The sequence below is a fragment of the Helianthus annuus genome, chromosome 8 (genome assembly GCF_002127325.2).
Source record: "Helianthus annuus cultivar XRQ/B chromosome 8, HanXRQr2.0-SUNRISE, whole genome shotgun sequence".
Taxonomy (NCBI): Eukaryota; Viridiplantae; Streptophyta; class Magnoliopsida; order Asterales; family Asteraceae; genus Helianthus; species Helianthus annuus.
Window position 1 is genome coordinate 27075710 of NC_035440.2, and position 17656 is coordinate 27093365.

At 35.8% G+C, this 17656-nt stretch overlaps 2 protein-coding genes across 2 annotated transcripts; both read right to left on the bottom strand.

Annotated features, from left to right (window-relative positions):
* Positions 1-221: 221 nt before the first annotated feature.
* LOC110872488 (G-type lectin S-receptor-like serine/threonine-protein kinase At4g27290) lies at positions 222-11647 on the bottom strand. The gene is made up of 8 exons (XM_022121293.2): positions 9270-11647; positions 9054-9197; positions 8818-8972; positions 8543-8753; positions 8341-8454; positions 962-1085; positions 732-882; positions 222-658 (listed from the first exon to the last, which is right to left on the bottom strand). The coding sequence occupies exons 1-8, from the start codon at positions 10543-10545 to the stop codon at positions 371-373; spliced, it is 2463 nt and encodes an 820-aa protein (XP_021976985.1). The 5' UTR covers positions 10546-11647; the 3' UTR covers positions 222-370.
* Positions 11648-12864: 1217 nt separating this feature from the next.
* LOC110869790 lies at positions 12865-13575 on the bottom strand. Its single transcript, XM_022119012.1, has one exon. The coding sequence runs from the start codon at positions 13573-13575 to the stop codon at positions 12865-12867; it is 711 nt and encodes a 236-aa protein (XP_021974704.1).
* Between the last annotated feature and the right edge of the window lie 4081 nt (positions 13576-17656).

The window sequence follows — 17656 nt, forward strand, 5'->3', positions numbered from 1 at the left end:
TCTTATTTGATTATGCTAATCACTTCCAAATAGTCCATAGTGTTCCAACTTAGACTTCACATATATTTCATATAATTCAACGTACTCGGTGTATAAAATATGTACACCAAATGTTTGATTACATGTGTCGAAGAGCTTGGCTTGAATATCAAAACCGTAAACCAATAATAATATATTAACATACATATGCTATTTCTTCCTGTGCTTTGTTTCACCCTATATTTTTTAAATTCCTTTATTTGATTTATGTATTAGCATGAATATTTTGACACTGCTATAGGTATGACAATGCAACTAAAAATGTTCTTGCTACAGCAACTTCTGGGAAAATGTTACGGCTTTATGTAAATCTGAAAGGATCATTTGCTTGCTATCGGGCGTATAAATGTGTTATCATGGAACCATCAACTGAAGAAACAGACTCAAGTTCACTACTGCTCTCCTCAGAGTAAAAGGCTGGATGTTTAGGTTGAGGCAACACACTCTCACTGACCAGCATTAAAACCACCGACAACATAGTTGGCCTATCTTTTGCATGATTTTGCACACATAATAATCCAACATGTATTGATCTTAGCACTTCAGGGATGACACAAGAGGCACGTAAAGATGCACACATAAGTTCAATGGATCTGCCTTGTTTATAGAGTCTCCATGCCTGAATCAGATTAAACATATAAGTTACCAAAATGACATTGTTTAATAAAAAAACATTAGTGAGTGTAACATACATGTCCAAGAAGGTTGTCATTATGATCATCATGAGAGAATTCTCTGTTTTTCCTACCACTCACGATCTCCAATACCAACACACCAAAACTATATACATCAGACTTTATAGAGAATCGTCCGTGTACCGCATACTCAGGAGAAATATAACCACTACAAAGAACTTATTCATTAGGGGGAATAGTAGCAAAAATAATTCAATACTCCGTAAATTATTGTTTAAGATTCTTACTATGTTCCCACAACTTTCTTTGTCTTAGTAGCAGTATCGGATCCTACAAACTTTCTAGCAAGCCCAAAGTCGGAGATTTTGGGGTTCATGTCACCATCTAAAAGAATATTACCTGCCTTGAGATCTCTGTAGGAACTAGGTTCACTTTTTATTAAAATATATTACAAAATGTATAATAACGAGACTATCGTTATTTGTGGGAAACTATTCTAGTACAATACCGGTTACATAAACTAAGTAAATAAAAGTAATATACAATTTAATTGTACCAATCTTGATCCAAGTCGATGTATTTAGAAGAACTGCAACCGCACCTTCTTGTACGAAACTCCGCTGCAAGACAAGCAAAATATGGTTGACGCTTTTGGTTGAGGCACGTGTTCGACACGCTTCCCTTAAAACAGATTCCGCGCCTCCTCTCAGACGGTCTGTCTCCCAGGGTACAACAACCGGAACAGTATGTGTACTGCCGGAGATGGCACTCACGCCCGAGATCACACCGGGTATCAGGGTGTTTAGAATTGTTGATGGAAATATGAAGTTGTGAATAATTTAGAGAATGCTCTTCTCTAAAATCTCATAAGATGTAGAGATTGCTCTTGAGTATCTTTCCTTATCCTCAAATGAATAAACAATATTCATTTTATAAAGAGATACATCAAGACTCATTCAACCCCTTAATGTTTGTCATAAACAAGGTCATTAATCTTGTAATTAACAAGATAATTAATCTTGTAATAACAAGAGTTTAAACTCTAAATTAATGGATATTAAGTGGTAGTAAAAACAAAACTGCCATTCAACTTATGGCACCAGTGGAAACCATCTAACATTAACTCTCTAGTAAGTAGACTGGTTTGAACGGTCTAGTGCGCATGCAGGCGCGCCTTAGTTGAGCCTACACTACGCTTCCGCGGAGACACACCTTTTTGCACCACGCGCTAATTGGATGCCACTACGCATACCAGGACGCCACCTGGTTATGTGCCATCCATATTCGTGCACCACTTGCAGTCTTCGCCATAGCCAATGACGTGCGCCATGCGCCATGCCAAGGCATCCACCTACGCCACCCAAGGGTGCGCTATAAGCGGACCTGCCATGTATCTGACCACGCGCTCATGGGCAAAAATACAAAGGCGGCGTGCGAAGTTCAAAACGCACCACATTGGGCTTATAGCCCACGTCACGCGCGCATATGTGCAGGTGCGGTGCACCCTTTGGTCCCCACTAGTGTTTGCCTTCAAGGAGTGCTCCTCCTTATATACCACTTTAAGTTTTGTCATTCCACCTATGTGGGACAAGGTGACAAATCTCAATCCATTTTTCTCATCTTTGTTTGTTCCAAACATACAACTTCAAGCTTCGATATCTCATTCATCTTAGCTCTATTTGGACATAGTTTGAACACAAACCCATAAATAATTATTTATACAACACATATATAAATATTATTGATGTCCAAAATATTTAGTGAAAAACTCATTTTCACTAAATTTCCAACAATCCCCCACATGAATGGAGATCGATGAAAACACCCAAAATTCCCCGATAAAACCTCGACAGTCGAGTATTGCAGAATAGGTAGGTTTTGCCTTTGAACCTTCCTTTGTGAAGCATACTTAGTCTACTAGGGTTTTGTAGACGTGATGTCCTTGAACAACCCCCCATTTGTGTAAACGACAATATACATTCACACAATACTTTCCCTAGCCGGGCCATCCCCTCACTATCGTGTCCTATAATGGTCATGGAACACTTTCCTGGTTCTGCGGGAGCTCTAGGAATTATGCCCTAATTCCATTCGAAGCGACCACACTTCTCTCCAACATAGGTGATTTCCCTTTAAATCATTAAAAGCATTATGGTTTACTATATGATTTACATAAATCATAAAACCACATATTATGCTTAACCTCACAACAATGTCACTGAATATTATAGGAATGGACTAGGACGTATTTAAACACCCTTTTATAGTTTTAGGGGGATATATGAAACATATAAACTAGCTCATATATAAACATATATATTAGCTACGCCCCACAGTGACTACCCTTCGGTTCATGATTAAGTTGGCCTATTGAACCTAGATCTTGGGATCTCCAGTCAACTAGGTTAGGTTTCCCTCATGTCCCCTTTTCCATGGCTTTAGTCCCATTCCACAACCTGATCTCTTATCAACCCACTGGTTGTTGGATCCAAAATTATCTTTGACTTCGCTAAGTCACCAACGATAATTTAAATTGCGATCAGTTGTTCTAACGTGTTCTTGACTCACTAGTCACTTTTGCCTTTTAGTCAATTCATAAGACTTATAACACGTGATCTCAACCTGGATCCAGTTATGTACCTTGTCTTAGAATGACATGAAACTCAATTTATGGCTGGACACGTTTTCACCATGCCTTTGGTGTGTCATGACTGACATCTTACTAGATTTTGAATCTAACCAATTGGCATTCGAGTCCAATCTAGTCGATTGACTCCATATAACCATTGTGTACTCCACTTGGTCATGCATTTGCAATATATGCAAGTCACCCCCACATTTAAGTGTAACTGGATAGCATCCAAATGGGGTGATGAAAGGTTCTCCCTTTCATTTCGAGTTTGAGAAAACTTCTCAACTACTATTTCCACATTCAAATGCAAGTCACCCCCACATTTAAGTGTAATTGGATAACATCCAAATGGGGTGATGAAAGGTTCTCCCTTTTATTTCGAGTTTGAGAAAACTTCTCAACTACCATTTCTTCATACCCTAAAGGGTTTGTTTCTTAAATGGTTCCTCCCCCCACATTGCTTGCATTTTAATGAAGTTATATTTATAGTTTTGTTTATCACAAAATTCGTTCTTGTGTCATCACATATTTTGAATGTTTAAAGTTAATTTAATCTCCGTCGAGCATATAAATTAACAAGTATTAGTCTAGCATGCTTTAGACCACAATACTCTAGCATGTGAACAGAAGATGCATCATTCTGAATCTTCACAGCCTTAAGAGATAACGCACTATCTCTTTCGAACATTCGTTTCTTAGTTTAGACACAATAATGAAATTTATTTCACCATTCCAAAACCATCGGTTTTTAGGAAGGCCTCAAAACCGTAGTTAACTCCATCCATTAGGATCATAACTCGTTTGCCTTTTGATCTCCAAGGCTTCACCATTGACTTCCTAAAGACTTAAACATAAGTCTTAATCCAAGTCACTTTGATGAAAAATCTTTGTATAAAATCACTTGAGTCTTGAGATATTGCCAATTAGATTGACTCTCAACAACAAAGCATTCACGTATGCCTATAGTGATATATACATTTACATTGTTGTTTCACTAATACCATGTATTGGGATACTCTCCCAAATTGAGGACCAAGCCTCCACATAGTTTAAACAACATTGATGGTGGTAGAAGCATCTACAAGTCCATCAATATTGTAAATTTCCGTTAATAAATTTGCTAAATTTATTAAAATCATTTACAATGATAACATATATTTCTTTCATATGTTATATTCTTTGAAAACTTACATGTGCATTTCCATGTTGATGCTCTCAACTTAGATGACATATCTTGTTTTCGTGCATTTCATCTCAAGCCATGCACCGCGTTTCTCACGAACTCGTTATACGTTTGATGTTTGATGTTTGATTTGTGACTTATTACATAAGTCATGATCACAACCCGCTCGTTGTGTCCGTGTAAATTAATTTTTACACTTTGTACCAAAATGTGTATCCTTTTGACAACTTATTAGTAGTCAAAATTACGGATACACCAATGATATCTAAACATCAAATCCCAAAGTGTTATTATTTTCAACACACTTTAGAACGAAATAAACGCAATTACATCGTTCTGTCATGTTTTAAGGTACTCCCTCAATGGAACACGTATAACTTGTTTCGTCTTGAAACTCTAAACTTGAATAATCACAAGTTGTCCAAAAAATATAAAGTTGTTTACATTTAACTACTCGCAAGTAATTGAGCAACTTATTATATTTATAACAACATCGAGTTGTTTTTCCCCAAATAGTCTATCCGAGACTATTATATGGTTGAAGACGTTATACTTCTCGTGGAAGTATCGAATCACTTATACTTTGCAAAGACATGTTTTATTCGTTTAAAACATTTCTCATTTTTGCAAGTGTTTTAATATTAAACTATATATTTACGTTTTGATTACAAATCAAGACAATAAACCTTATAATAGTTTAATAAATAAAACAATTTCAAACTCGCTCGTTTGAAAATAAAACGAATACACATCGTTTTAATAAATGGTTTATCATATTCAAACCATTTCTAACCGATGTTAGATAATAACGATTACCAATCGTTAAAATGAGTGGTTTGTATGATAACCAATTCTAATATGCTAATTAGAATTTAAATGTTTAACAAACATTCAAAATATTCGGTTTTTATAAAGTAAACCGGTTCTAACGCGCTCGTTAGAAATAAAACGAATACAATTATTCACTTTTGGTTTAAATGGACGTTTTCTAACACGCTCGTTAGAGATGAACACAAATCTTTTCTAACACGCTCGTTAGAAAATATATAAAACGATTACAAATCATCTTAAATAGTTTATCATAGTTAACCCGGTTCTAACACGCTCGTTAGAAATTAACGATTGCAAATCGTTAAAATAGTTGGTTATAAGATAAACTAATTCTAATACGCTCATTAGAAAATTAAACGATTAGTTATTGTCATAAGCCGTTTTGGTTTATATAAAATAAACGTTTTCTAACCCGCTTGTTAGAAATAAATAATTGACAAAGTCGTTAAATCGTTTCTAACACGCTCGTTAGAAAATAAACAACTATCAAACTCTTTAAATCGTTTCTAACACGATCGTTAAAAGTAATCGATTACAAAATTTGTTTCGAAGTTTATAAAAAATATAAACTATTTCTAACACGCTCATTAGAAATAAACAAATAAAAATCGTTTAAACGTATGTGGAAAAAATCCGTTTCTAACTCGCTCATTAGAAATTAAATAGTTTAGACAAAACCGTTACAAGGTTTATTATCCAAAATAACTGTCTCCAACACGCCCGTCGGTAATTATTTGAAATAATAATATTTTCTAACACGCTCGTTAGAAAATCTAAACGTATATTTTCTAGCACGCTCGCTAGAAAATCTAATCGTCTTTTAACAAGTTAGTTTTACACAATCATTGTATCTAACACGCTCATTAGATATAAAAGATGATATTAAAACTTATTATTCTATAAAATTCTAACACGCTCGTTAGAGATAAAAAGTTTTAATCTTGTTATTCTTTCAACATCAACATTTATTTCTAACACGCTCGTTAGAAAATATTAAAACTTGTTATTTTATAAAATAATTACTTTCTAATATGCTAATTAGAAAATCAATATATTTCAAGACATTTGAAACCAAAATTAATATACCAATTAAAGTTTCTAACCGTTTTAAAACAAAGTGTAAGAATACATAAATGTTTTAAAACTTGTAATTTTTTTTTTTAAATAATTATTTTCTAATACACTCATTAGAAAATATATGTGTTTCAAGACATTTGAAACCACTATTATTTTACCAAATTACATCTAACATTCTCCTTAGAGAATTTCCATGGTTCATACACATTTTATGGGCTTATAAAAAATTACCAATTTCTAATTCGCTCATTAGAAAAATTAGTATTCCAACCATTCGAAATACATATTAATTTTTGTATAAAGTTCGTGTTATCTAAACATGAACAAAACCCATTATCTTCTTGAATCGAATTGTACGGTTTTATAACACGGTATTCGGATTAAAGATTGTACTCCAATCATCAAAATTAATCCGACTCATTGTACTAAATAAATATTTCCCAAAATATTTATAAGATTTTAGCAAAATCTCAATTAAAATTTTAACTTTCGTGAACCTAAATTCTCGTAGAGAAGGGATTTAAGATTGTAGCAACAATCTTCACGAAAGTCTGTTTTAAGATTGTAGGAACTAGGTTCACTTTTTATTAAAATATATTACAAAATGTATAATAACGAGACTATCGTTATTTGTGGGAAACTATTCTAGTACAATACCGGTTACATAAACTAAGTAAATAAAAGTAATATACAATTTAATTGTACCAATCTTGATCCAAGTCGATGTATTTAGAAGAACTGCAACCGCACCTTCTTGTACGAAACTCCGCTGCAAGACAAGCAAAATATGGTTGACGCTTTTGGTTGAGGCACGTGTTCGACACGCTTCCCTTAAAACAGATTCCGCGCCTCCTCTCAGACGGTCTGTCTCCCAGGGTACAACAACCGGAACAGTATGTGTACTGCCGGAGATGGCACTCACGCCCGAGATCACACCGGGTATCAGGGTGTTTAGAATTGTTGATGGAAATATGAAGTTGTGAATAATTTAGAGAATGCTCTTCTCTAAAATCTCATAAGATGTAGAGATTGCTCTTGAGTATCTTTCCTTATCCTCAAATGAATAAACAATATTCATTTTATAAAGAGATACATCAAGACTCATTCAACCCCTTAATGTTTGTCATAAACAAGGTCATTAATCTTGTAATTAACAAGATAATTAATCTTGTAATAACAAGAGTTTAAACTCTAAATTAATGGATATTAAGTGGTAGTAAAAACAAAACTGCCATTCAACTTATGGCACCAGTGGAAACCATCTAACATTAACTCTCTAGTAAGTAGACTGGTTTGAACGGTCTAGTGCGCATGCAGGCGCGCCTTAGTTGAGCCTACACTACGCTTCCGCGGAGACACACCTTTTTGCACCACGCGCTAATTGGATGCCACTACGCATACCAGGACGCCACCTGGTTATGTGCCATCCATATTCGTGCACCACTTGCAGTCTTCGCCATAGCCAATGACGTGCGCCATGCGCCATGCCAAGGCATCCACCTACGCCACCCAAGGGTGCGCTATAAGCGGACCTGCCATGTATCTGACCACGCGCTCATGGGCAAAAATACAAAGGCGGCGTGCGAAGTTCAAAACGCACCACATTGGGCTTATAGCCCACGTCACGCGCGCATATGTGCAGGTGCGGTGCACCCTTTGGTCCCCACTAGTGTTTGCCTTCAAGGAGTGCTCCTCCTTATATACCACTTTAAGTTTTGTCATTCCACCTATGTGGGACAAGGTGACAAATCTCAATCCATTTTTCTCATCTTTGTTTGTTCCAAACATACAACTTCAAGCTTCGATATCTCATTCATCTTAGCTCTATTTGGACATAGTTTGAACACAAACCCATAAATAATTATTTATACAACACATATATAAATATTATTGATGTCCAAAATATTTAGTGAAAAACTCATTTTCACTAAATTTCCAACAATCTCTGTGGATGATTTGAAGGCGGGAATCTTGATGTAGATAAAGAATACCTCGAGCCATCCCTTGTATAATATTAAATCGTTTTGGCCAGTCAAGCATCGAGCTCCTTGTTTCATCTGACATAAGTGAATTACTTAGATAACACTAATTTGATATGGAAGCGTGAAAACAAGGTACTATAAGAAATCATAGAGAGAGCCGAACCAAATAGATATAAGTCTAAGCTTTTGTTTGTCATGTATTCATAGACTAAAATCAGTTCAGTTCTGTGATTGCAGTATCCAAGAAGCTTCACGAGATTGCGATGCTGAAGTTTGGCAATACAAATGATTTCATTCTTGAATTCTTCAATCCCTTGTTGGGATGTTTCTGAGAGCCTCTTCACAGCTACCTCTTGTCCATCTTCCAACACACCCTAAAATAACAAGGTTACAGTTTTTTGTTACACTTTTGATAAATAAGTGGTACCAATTAGTTACCTTGTAAACTGGACCAAATCCACCTTCTCCAATCTTTTTGTTGATGCTAAAGTTATCTGTAGCCTTCACTATTTTATTAAGACTAAGTAAAGGTAGCTCGTCAAGATCTTCCATCCACACGCTGTTATCCTTTTTATCAAGGGCATACCTGTCTTCTACAAAATAACATGTGCGGTTACACGAACGTGCCAAGAATTATATAAGTTTCCAAAGTGTATAAAAGCTACCTAAATTACCTCTTTCTTTCATATGAAGCCTTTTCTGTTTCTTTATACAAGCATATGCCACCATAAATAGAAGTAGCACAACAGATGTAGTTAAAAATACCGCTGTAAATACTCTTTTTTTCTTGTTTAAGCTAGATGGGGAATCTTGCTTTCCTTCACGAACGATTACAAGTATATTAAATTTATAACTCAAAATTAAGTTAAAACCATAAAGGTGCAGTGTACCTGCTAACTCAGAGGCAGCCAATTTTATGTAAAGATCCTGCTTATCATCATTCTCTGTGGTGTCCATAAGCTCATCAAACCAAAGCAAACATCCACTTCCTCCATTTCTGATATCTGAATTTGCATAAGCCGTACAATTGCACTTCATTCTGCAAGCCATCTCACATTCTTCAAGCGTCATGCTATGATTATACCATGAACCACGTGTATCCGGAAATATAACTCCTGAAATTTTCTTAAACTCAGACCCACACTCACAAACTAAAGCCCGTTTACGTTCACACCCACTTGACCAATTTGCTCTATCCCATTCATCGAGGACCTGAGGCTTAAAACCTGCCATACATCTACAAGGGGGGTACCGATTAGCGTTGCAGCTTGCATATGGCCCACAAAGTCCATAACCACCACAACTATCTGTCGGTGCTTCAATATTATGCACAGTCCACTCTTGGGTTTGATCCATCCATCGCAAACGTACTGTGATGTCATCTGGCAACACAACGACCCTTTGAACAGCCGAAGACTTAATCTCATATTTAAAATATATTTCCTTTTCGTTCATTACAAATTGAACTGAGTAAATAGGATTTGGGTTTTTCAAGCGTAAACCTTGAAACTTAAGACCATTCCATGGTCCATATCTCCAACGTATAACCGAACCTTGTCTCACAAACATTTGTGGATATCCATTTGTGTCTATATAGTGTAAATATTCACCTGGTGAAGGATCATCTACACTCTTCCATGGTATCATAACTCGTTCTCTTCCTGTTGCCAAATCTTTTCCAAATTTCATTCCTGGTAAGAATGTGTTACCAGGATGATCAAAACTTTGCCAGATTACACATTCGTTCTTGGTACTTCTATCCCACACAACGAGATTACCAGTATCCAGAAGCTGCACCACCACCACCACCGGCATCGTCGATATTGCTGAATTCGATGACCAGATCACTGTATTGTCACCACTGCGAATTAGTAGGTTTCCATGTCTGCTTAGTTCGAGCATGCCTGATTTATCTGTGATTGGTGTCTCCCTGTTAGCAACCCATACGACAGTACCCGTTGATATTTTCTTGTACCATATCCCTACGTACCGATTTTTGGATCTTCCCGGGCTAAAGAACCCAAGTTCAAACATGTTATCATCTGAAACTATTGTATCTCCATCTTTGATTACTTGATTTGTAGATATGGTGTTTAGTGTTGCACAAGATGACAGAAGCAAGAACAAAACACATGAGAATAGTAGTATCATGTAACCAATTTCCATCGTTGTGGTGTTTTAAAGATGAGAGTTTTGGATGATGGTGGTGATATATAGCAATTTTGACTCATCTTTTGGTCTACAACTTTGAAAAATTGAACAATTTTAGATTGATAGAAAAGTCCCTGTTCACTTTGAAACAACATTTTGACTTTTCTTTTATTGAATTTTCTCTAATCACAATGACACAATAAATCTGTCATTAGAGCAGAGGGGGGCATGCAGAAAACCAAATTAACTACCCATAACCGAATTAACCAACAATAGTGGGTTGATTATGGCTGCCAAAACCAAATAGTAACAGATTATACGTTTTTTTTTTTTAATGTTATATAATATAATATAATAATACATACAAATGTGTAATACAATTTGTTCCATAGTCAGAAAATTTAAGGCTCAAATAAAACCCAGTTATATTGTTTTGAGTTATTTTTAACTAGGCTCGAACTCACAGTTAACCAACCTATAACCGACTCGCTATAACCTTTCAAACCGATTAACCGCAAAGGCCATAACTGATCGGGCTATGGTTATGGTTATTTATTAATTGACATCTCGATTATGGTTATGATTTTGGGCCAAAACCAATCCATGCTAGAGAAAAGATTAATTACCTCAGCCCTTCCCCATAACTCCGTTCAGCCTCTCTCCGGTAATCTTTTCCGGCCAGTAGAAATCATGGAGCTGAACAAATAGGATCCACCGTAGAGCATCAAACACAGACAAATTGGATTCAGTCTGCTATAGAAACATGGAAACCAATTCATCTTCTTCTCCGCGTACAACAATCTGGTCAGTCTGTCAGTCGTCGATGATTCCACAATCAACTACAGAGCTTCCAGAAAATCGATCAAGTATGACTACTTTTGTTTTAATTGAGTAATGGGAAAAGGTGATTGAAGTTTGTGCATATATTATTGAAACAAAATTCAAACCTATAATGGTCTACCGCTGTAGGATTGTAGGTGATGAAGCTTCGCCTTTCCTCTGGTTTCGAGTTCTTGGAATCTTTTAATTAACCATTGCACATGACAACTTACTCATGGTATCCATTGAGTCCTTTTGGATAAGGTGTTTCAAGGGGGAGGGGTGGATAAGTGGACAGTTGCATAAAGCATTTGTGTAATTAACTTTTTTTTATAAAAAAATTAATAAGAAGTATACTTTTTTGATAAAAAAAAATAATAAGAAATATACTTAACAATATCAAGAAATACACAACATTCCACCAAATTAGGTAGGTAAATACTTTTAAAATAACTCGTTTTAATAAATATTTTTTCAATACCAACCTTTTGAAAAAAAAAAACAAACTTTTTCAAACATCTATAACTTTTTCGTACATTAATATTTAAAACAAAATTACGTCATATTAACTAACGAGCATTTAATTCTCTTTAATTCAAGCAACCTATTGTTATAATTTTCTTAAAAAAATTACTGAATTTTGAATACCCGTTACTCCATTATGTGATTATGTGATTTTTAATACCTAACACATGGCTACGTGATTTTGAATATCCATTACATGATTATACATTCAACATAAACCATTACGTGATTACATATTCAATATAAATCAATTACTTGATTGCACATTCAATATGATTAGTTCTAACTGATGTTATTACAATTATGATTATTGCGTAATCACACATTCAATAATAAGAACTTGATTATTTATGCTTTATTACGTGATTATATGTTTAATATACGACATTATGTGGTTATTATAGGTTAATTTGGCTAATATTTTGTATATAATTTATCCTTAATACGTTTTTAGACCAGTAATATAATTAAGGTATTCCATATTAAATATTGTGTATTACATGTTTTTGTTTCTACGTAATCACTCAGTGTGGTTTCATATAAATACTATAATGAAATCATGTAATTCACAAAATGGGTATACAAAATCGTGTAGTCATGTAATAATTCATAGTCAACTATTGTTACGTAATTACGTAATCACTTAGTGTGGTTTCACATAGTATAATGAAATCACGTAATGGGTATTCAAAATCACGTAGTCATGTGCTAGGTATTCAAAATCACGTAATCATGTAATGGGTATTCAAAATCATGTAAATTTTTGTAAGAAAACGATAGCAATAGGCAGCTCGAATTAAAGAGAATAAAATGCTTGTTAATATGGTGTAATTTTTTTATATAAATATTAATGTATGAAAAAGTTATAGTCCTTTGAAAATCAAGGGGGGGGGGGGTGAAGTTCAAGTGAGAAAGGATTAGATACTCATTTATATGTTTGTTTCTTCATTTGTTTGAACTTCATAGTTACGGAAATGTCACTGTCTGGTTTTAAGCCATTAATCTTGAAACATCAAGGCTGATCTTATCGCCTATCCTTCGTATTATTTCTTTGTCATATACAAAATCCCTTGAAACATCACTGTCTGGTTTTAAGCCATAAACCTCGCGTTCATCCTCCGGAACCGAGTCGAGATCCAACCTCATTATCCTAAAATCTTCCGCTCGAGCATAGTCGGACGACACGGTTTTCTTGTGAGTATACTTTTCGGCCGCGAACTCTTTGAACGAACGGAATTCGTTTATCAAGTCGTCCATTTTTGACGATGCCTTCTCTCCCCTACCTCCACTCGAGCCGCCACCTCCACTCGAGCCGGCCACTTTTCGCTTTCCGGCCGCTTCTTTTTTTGCTTTGTCCCTCCCGGGGGGACGTTCCGACTCGTGAACGGGCAACACATCCTCGTCATCTTCCGGGTCATCGTTTATGTCGATTTGACAACGAGCGGTGGAGCCTCCCGCACTATAACTTCCGGACTCGGAAGTTTTAGTGCGTTTGGCCGTTGCGACCTCATTTGGAACCGGCCTCCATTTTTGTTCTTTCCTTACAACGTTCCATGCTCGGAAGTGCGGGAAAGGCGTTGGATTTTGAGAGTCCCACTTGGTGATAGCAAGGTTAAGAATGTCCTCGTCGTTACTCCCGCTAGGAGGAGATAGGTAAATTTGGTTATAAATTTGGTTAAAAGCGTTGACGACCTTGATCATTTTTCGCCACTTGCCCTAGACGGATTCGACATCACGAGCCGGACCATGCTCCATAATCGCGTTAAATCTATCCGTTGTCTTCTTCCAAAAACTACTACCCGATTTGTTGTTTCCTAAATTTTAAAAAATAGTGCATTAGTAAAAAAAATTAATAAATTTCCTAAAAAAAAAAGAAACCGAAAATAAAAATAAAAAAAATTATACCGACTATCGGGCAAGTAGAGGCCTTAACATACGCCATAGCTAGCGCCTCCTCTTCTACTTTCGTCCAAGGTCTCCCCTTTGCTCTCGGTTTTGGCGCGGTTTCGGGTTCAACCTTCTTTCCCTTCCCCTTGTTTTTTTTGCGCGTGAGCTCTTGCGGTGGTGATTCGGGGACGACTTCTTCATCATCATCTTCAAGTTGAACCGGGGGTTGCGATTGCGATTGGAGTTGTTCAAACGTGTTGCGTTGCATGATTTGTTGGAGCGCTTGATATTGTTGAACTTGTTGAAGTTGAGACATTTGTGAGAAGGCGTTGGGTGTTTGTTGGAAACCCGAAAACGGAAATTGCGAAGCCCCCCACGAAGGATCCATAGTCGGAGTGTAAGCGGGACTCGAAAAAAAATTAGTTGGTTCGGATTGGGATTATTCGGGTTGGGGTTGTTTGGGTTGGGGTTATTTGGGTTGAATGGATTCATGATTGGGAGAGAATGGTATAAGAATTATAGAGTGTTTTTATAAAAAAGGAAGAGAATTGGAGAAGAATGGAAGTAGAATGAGAGAGAATGGTATAAAAATTGATTAGATTATGGTATTTATTTAAAATGAAAATGATTTTTTTTTAATTAAAACTGCCGTTGAATAACGGCTATTTTTTGAAAGCATGGAGCGGCAACCCCGGCTGTGGGGTGCCGGGTTGGACCAGCCGAGCCCCAGGGGGCGGTGTGGGGGTCCGGCGCCGGGCCAAGCCGGGCATCAGCCGGCCCCCATACCTTCCAGTCTTAAAACCAACCACAGTTTAGCTCAGAATATGAAAATAATTATTACATAAAGTGTTATAAGCTATATATAGGTAAAGAACATATCATAGAAATTCTAATATATTACCGAAGTTAACATTTAAAAAGTATAGTTACAATTTAAATATAAAAGTTGTACGGTAAATATTTTTATTGAATTTAAAGAACTAAGTTATTAATAAGTACACCAAACAATATATTTCTAAAGGTAATGTAACTCGTAGGTAGATCCAGGGCCGTCCTCGAAAATCCAAGATTCTTTTAAGGCCCTGTGCGAGTAGAAAAAATGGGCCCCTAAGCATAAACTTATATATAAAAAAAATCAATAATATAACAATATATATGGCTCCCTAAATGAGTCAAAACTAAACATATCTCGGATCATAGCGTATTATAATATGTTTTTTTAGATAAGAATTAACTTACTTTATATTAACTTAAAGTATATTACAGATGTAATTATATAAAACATTTTAAAAAGAACATATACATAATTAACTAAAAATAGAAAAGAAAGCTTCTAAGAAATAAAAAAAGAGAATTAAAAGCTATAAAAAATGGGCTAAACAAAACCCAAAAATAGGTAGACCAGGTTAAGAAAAAAAAAACTAAAGAAATGAGGCAAGAACAGGCCTCGAACTTCAGCATCATATGTAGAAGTAAAGGGGCCTAGGCCACTAGACTATGTAATTTTTGTGCTTCATTTGCATTTCAAAAACTATATGTAAACAAAACATATATATAAAAAATAAATTTTGGGCCCTTTGGGAGGTTGGGCCCTGTGCGGTGGCCCGTCTTGCACCTGGCCCAAGCCTGCCCTGGGTAGATCCTATGGACGTTCGTGAAAACATTGGTATGACTTTGGAACGTTAAAGGTACGGATTCTTACCTCTTCCTTTGTTATATCTGGTTAACTGTTTATAAACCCTTTAAATTATATATATATATATATCTCTCGATTCGTTTGGCCGTCCGTCGTTGAATGTTCCATAAGATTTTTATTTGTTTCAGACTTTTGTCATTCTGTATATATTGGACCCGATACCGGTACCGAATTTACCGAACCGGATACATTTTCAGTACCAATTCGGTACCAACTTTTGACATTTTCGGTACCGGTTCGGTACGGTACCGGTTTTTACCCTCAAATACCGGTACCGTACCGGTACCGAACCATACCGTACTGAGTATATTCGGTACCGGTACCCACTTTTTGGGATTTTCGGTACCGGTACTTTCGGTTCCGGTTCGGTACCGGTCGGTACCGAGCTCATCCCTATGAATCTCGAATATCTTGATAAGCAGAACTTTAATAACGTATCTGGGTGTGGTGGATACGCTACGATACTTCCTATATATAAATACCCGGCTACATGATCAAAGTATCGTTAATCAAGACATATACGAGTTTCATGTTACAATTAGTTCACCGATTTCTTATGCTTTGGTCAGTATTATGTCTTGACTTCGACCTTGTTTCATGCGGTAGATTCATACTTTCTTAAACTCATTATCGCATGCTCTGATATATGTTACATGTTGTTATGATTACTCAATTACTATGGTTATTGTCCAAGATTATGTGATTAAATAATTGTGCTCTGTTACCCGGAGTTCTAGCTTCTCGTGGAGTGTCCCATAGGCGTGTTGTTATGGCATCAACATGTGCTCCTTCTGTGACGGAGATATTAGTTCACGACATCCCTAGGTACAAGTGTGGTACAAAGCTACTAGTAGGCATATGGATCGATCCTAGCTAAGTTATTGTTTCTACTACAGAAAATGGTTGTGGGTATGCCAACCTGCGCCATTTCATGTGACTGACTGTGTGTCGTTACTTACGGTTTACTGTTTATGTGGGATCATGGGAACATCCTTAATATAAGTTTTGTTTCTTTGGGTTACTCTACACCGTATATTGTATTACTGATTGTGTTTCTGAAATTGTGTATGTTATTAGTTCTATTACAGTTTCACTGTTATTACAGTTATCGTTATTATTTTTAGCCTATTATTCCGTACTGGGCATTTGGCTCATTCCGTAAATCTTTTTCCCTTCACAGGTTGACAAGTTACTTTGGGTAGGAGGATGAGAGAAGAATAAACACTTAGGAGTCAATCTGAAGATGTCAGTTAATCTAGTCGAATGTGTCAGCTTGTAATTGTATATTAACCTCAAGTTTAGTTGTCATGTGGTTGTATCCTTGTCAAATAAATAAATGGAATTATGACTTTTGTTTATGATACCAATGTTATTGTGACACGTCAGCTCTTCCATGTTGGGGTGTTACAATTGTCTTAGCTAAAACAAGTGATTTGTTACCCTTGAAACCGGGAGGAAATCCATCCTAGTAGCCTTTAGATCCTAGCAATCTAAGTTAAAACCGCAAATAGATAGATTACCCCTTTTCATCTTCGGGTGAATTGTAATTAATGAAACCAGAAGAAGATCTTTTCTTGGGTACCTTAGCATATTAGTAGGTGAGACCGGGAGGTGAACCGAAACCATAAAACTGTTATATTTACACGCCTAGTTTCGGATCTCTGGTAGCATTAGTGAAACCGGGAGGAGATGTAGTGTATCCTTAGAAACGGTTAAAACTAGTGGTGGCAAAGTGGGTAAGTTGGATGGGTTGGGGTAATGGGTCAAGATGGGTTTGGGTTAGGATGGGTATAGGTCAGGATGGATATTTAAAAAAAAAAGGGTTGGATGGGTAATGGCTCAAGATGGGTTTTGGTTAGGATGGGTTTGGGTTAAAAGAGGTTCTAAAAAAAATAAATCTAAAAAATCATAAAAAATCTAAAAAATCCGAAAAATTCTAAAATCCAAAGAATTCTAAAAAATCAAAAAAAAATCTAAAAAATCAAAAAAAATCTAAAAAATCATAAAATTGCTAAAAATAAAAAAAAAATCTAAAAAATCATAAAAATGTAAAAAAATCCAAGAAAATTCTAAGAAAACAAAAAAATTATACAAAATCATAAAAATTATAAAAAATCCGAAAAACTCAAAAAAATCTAAAAAAATCTAAAAAATCTTAAAAAATAAACAAATTCTAAAAAATCATAAATATTCAAAAAA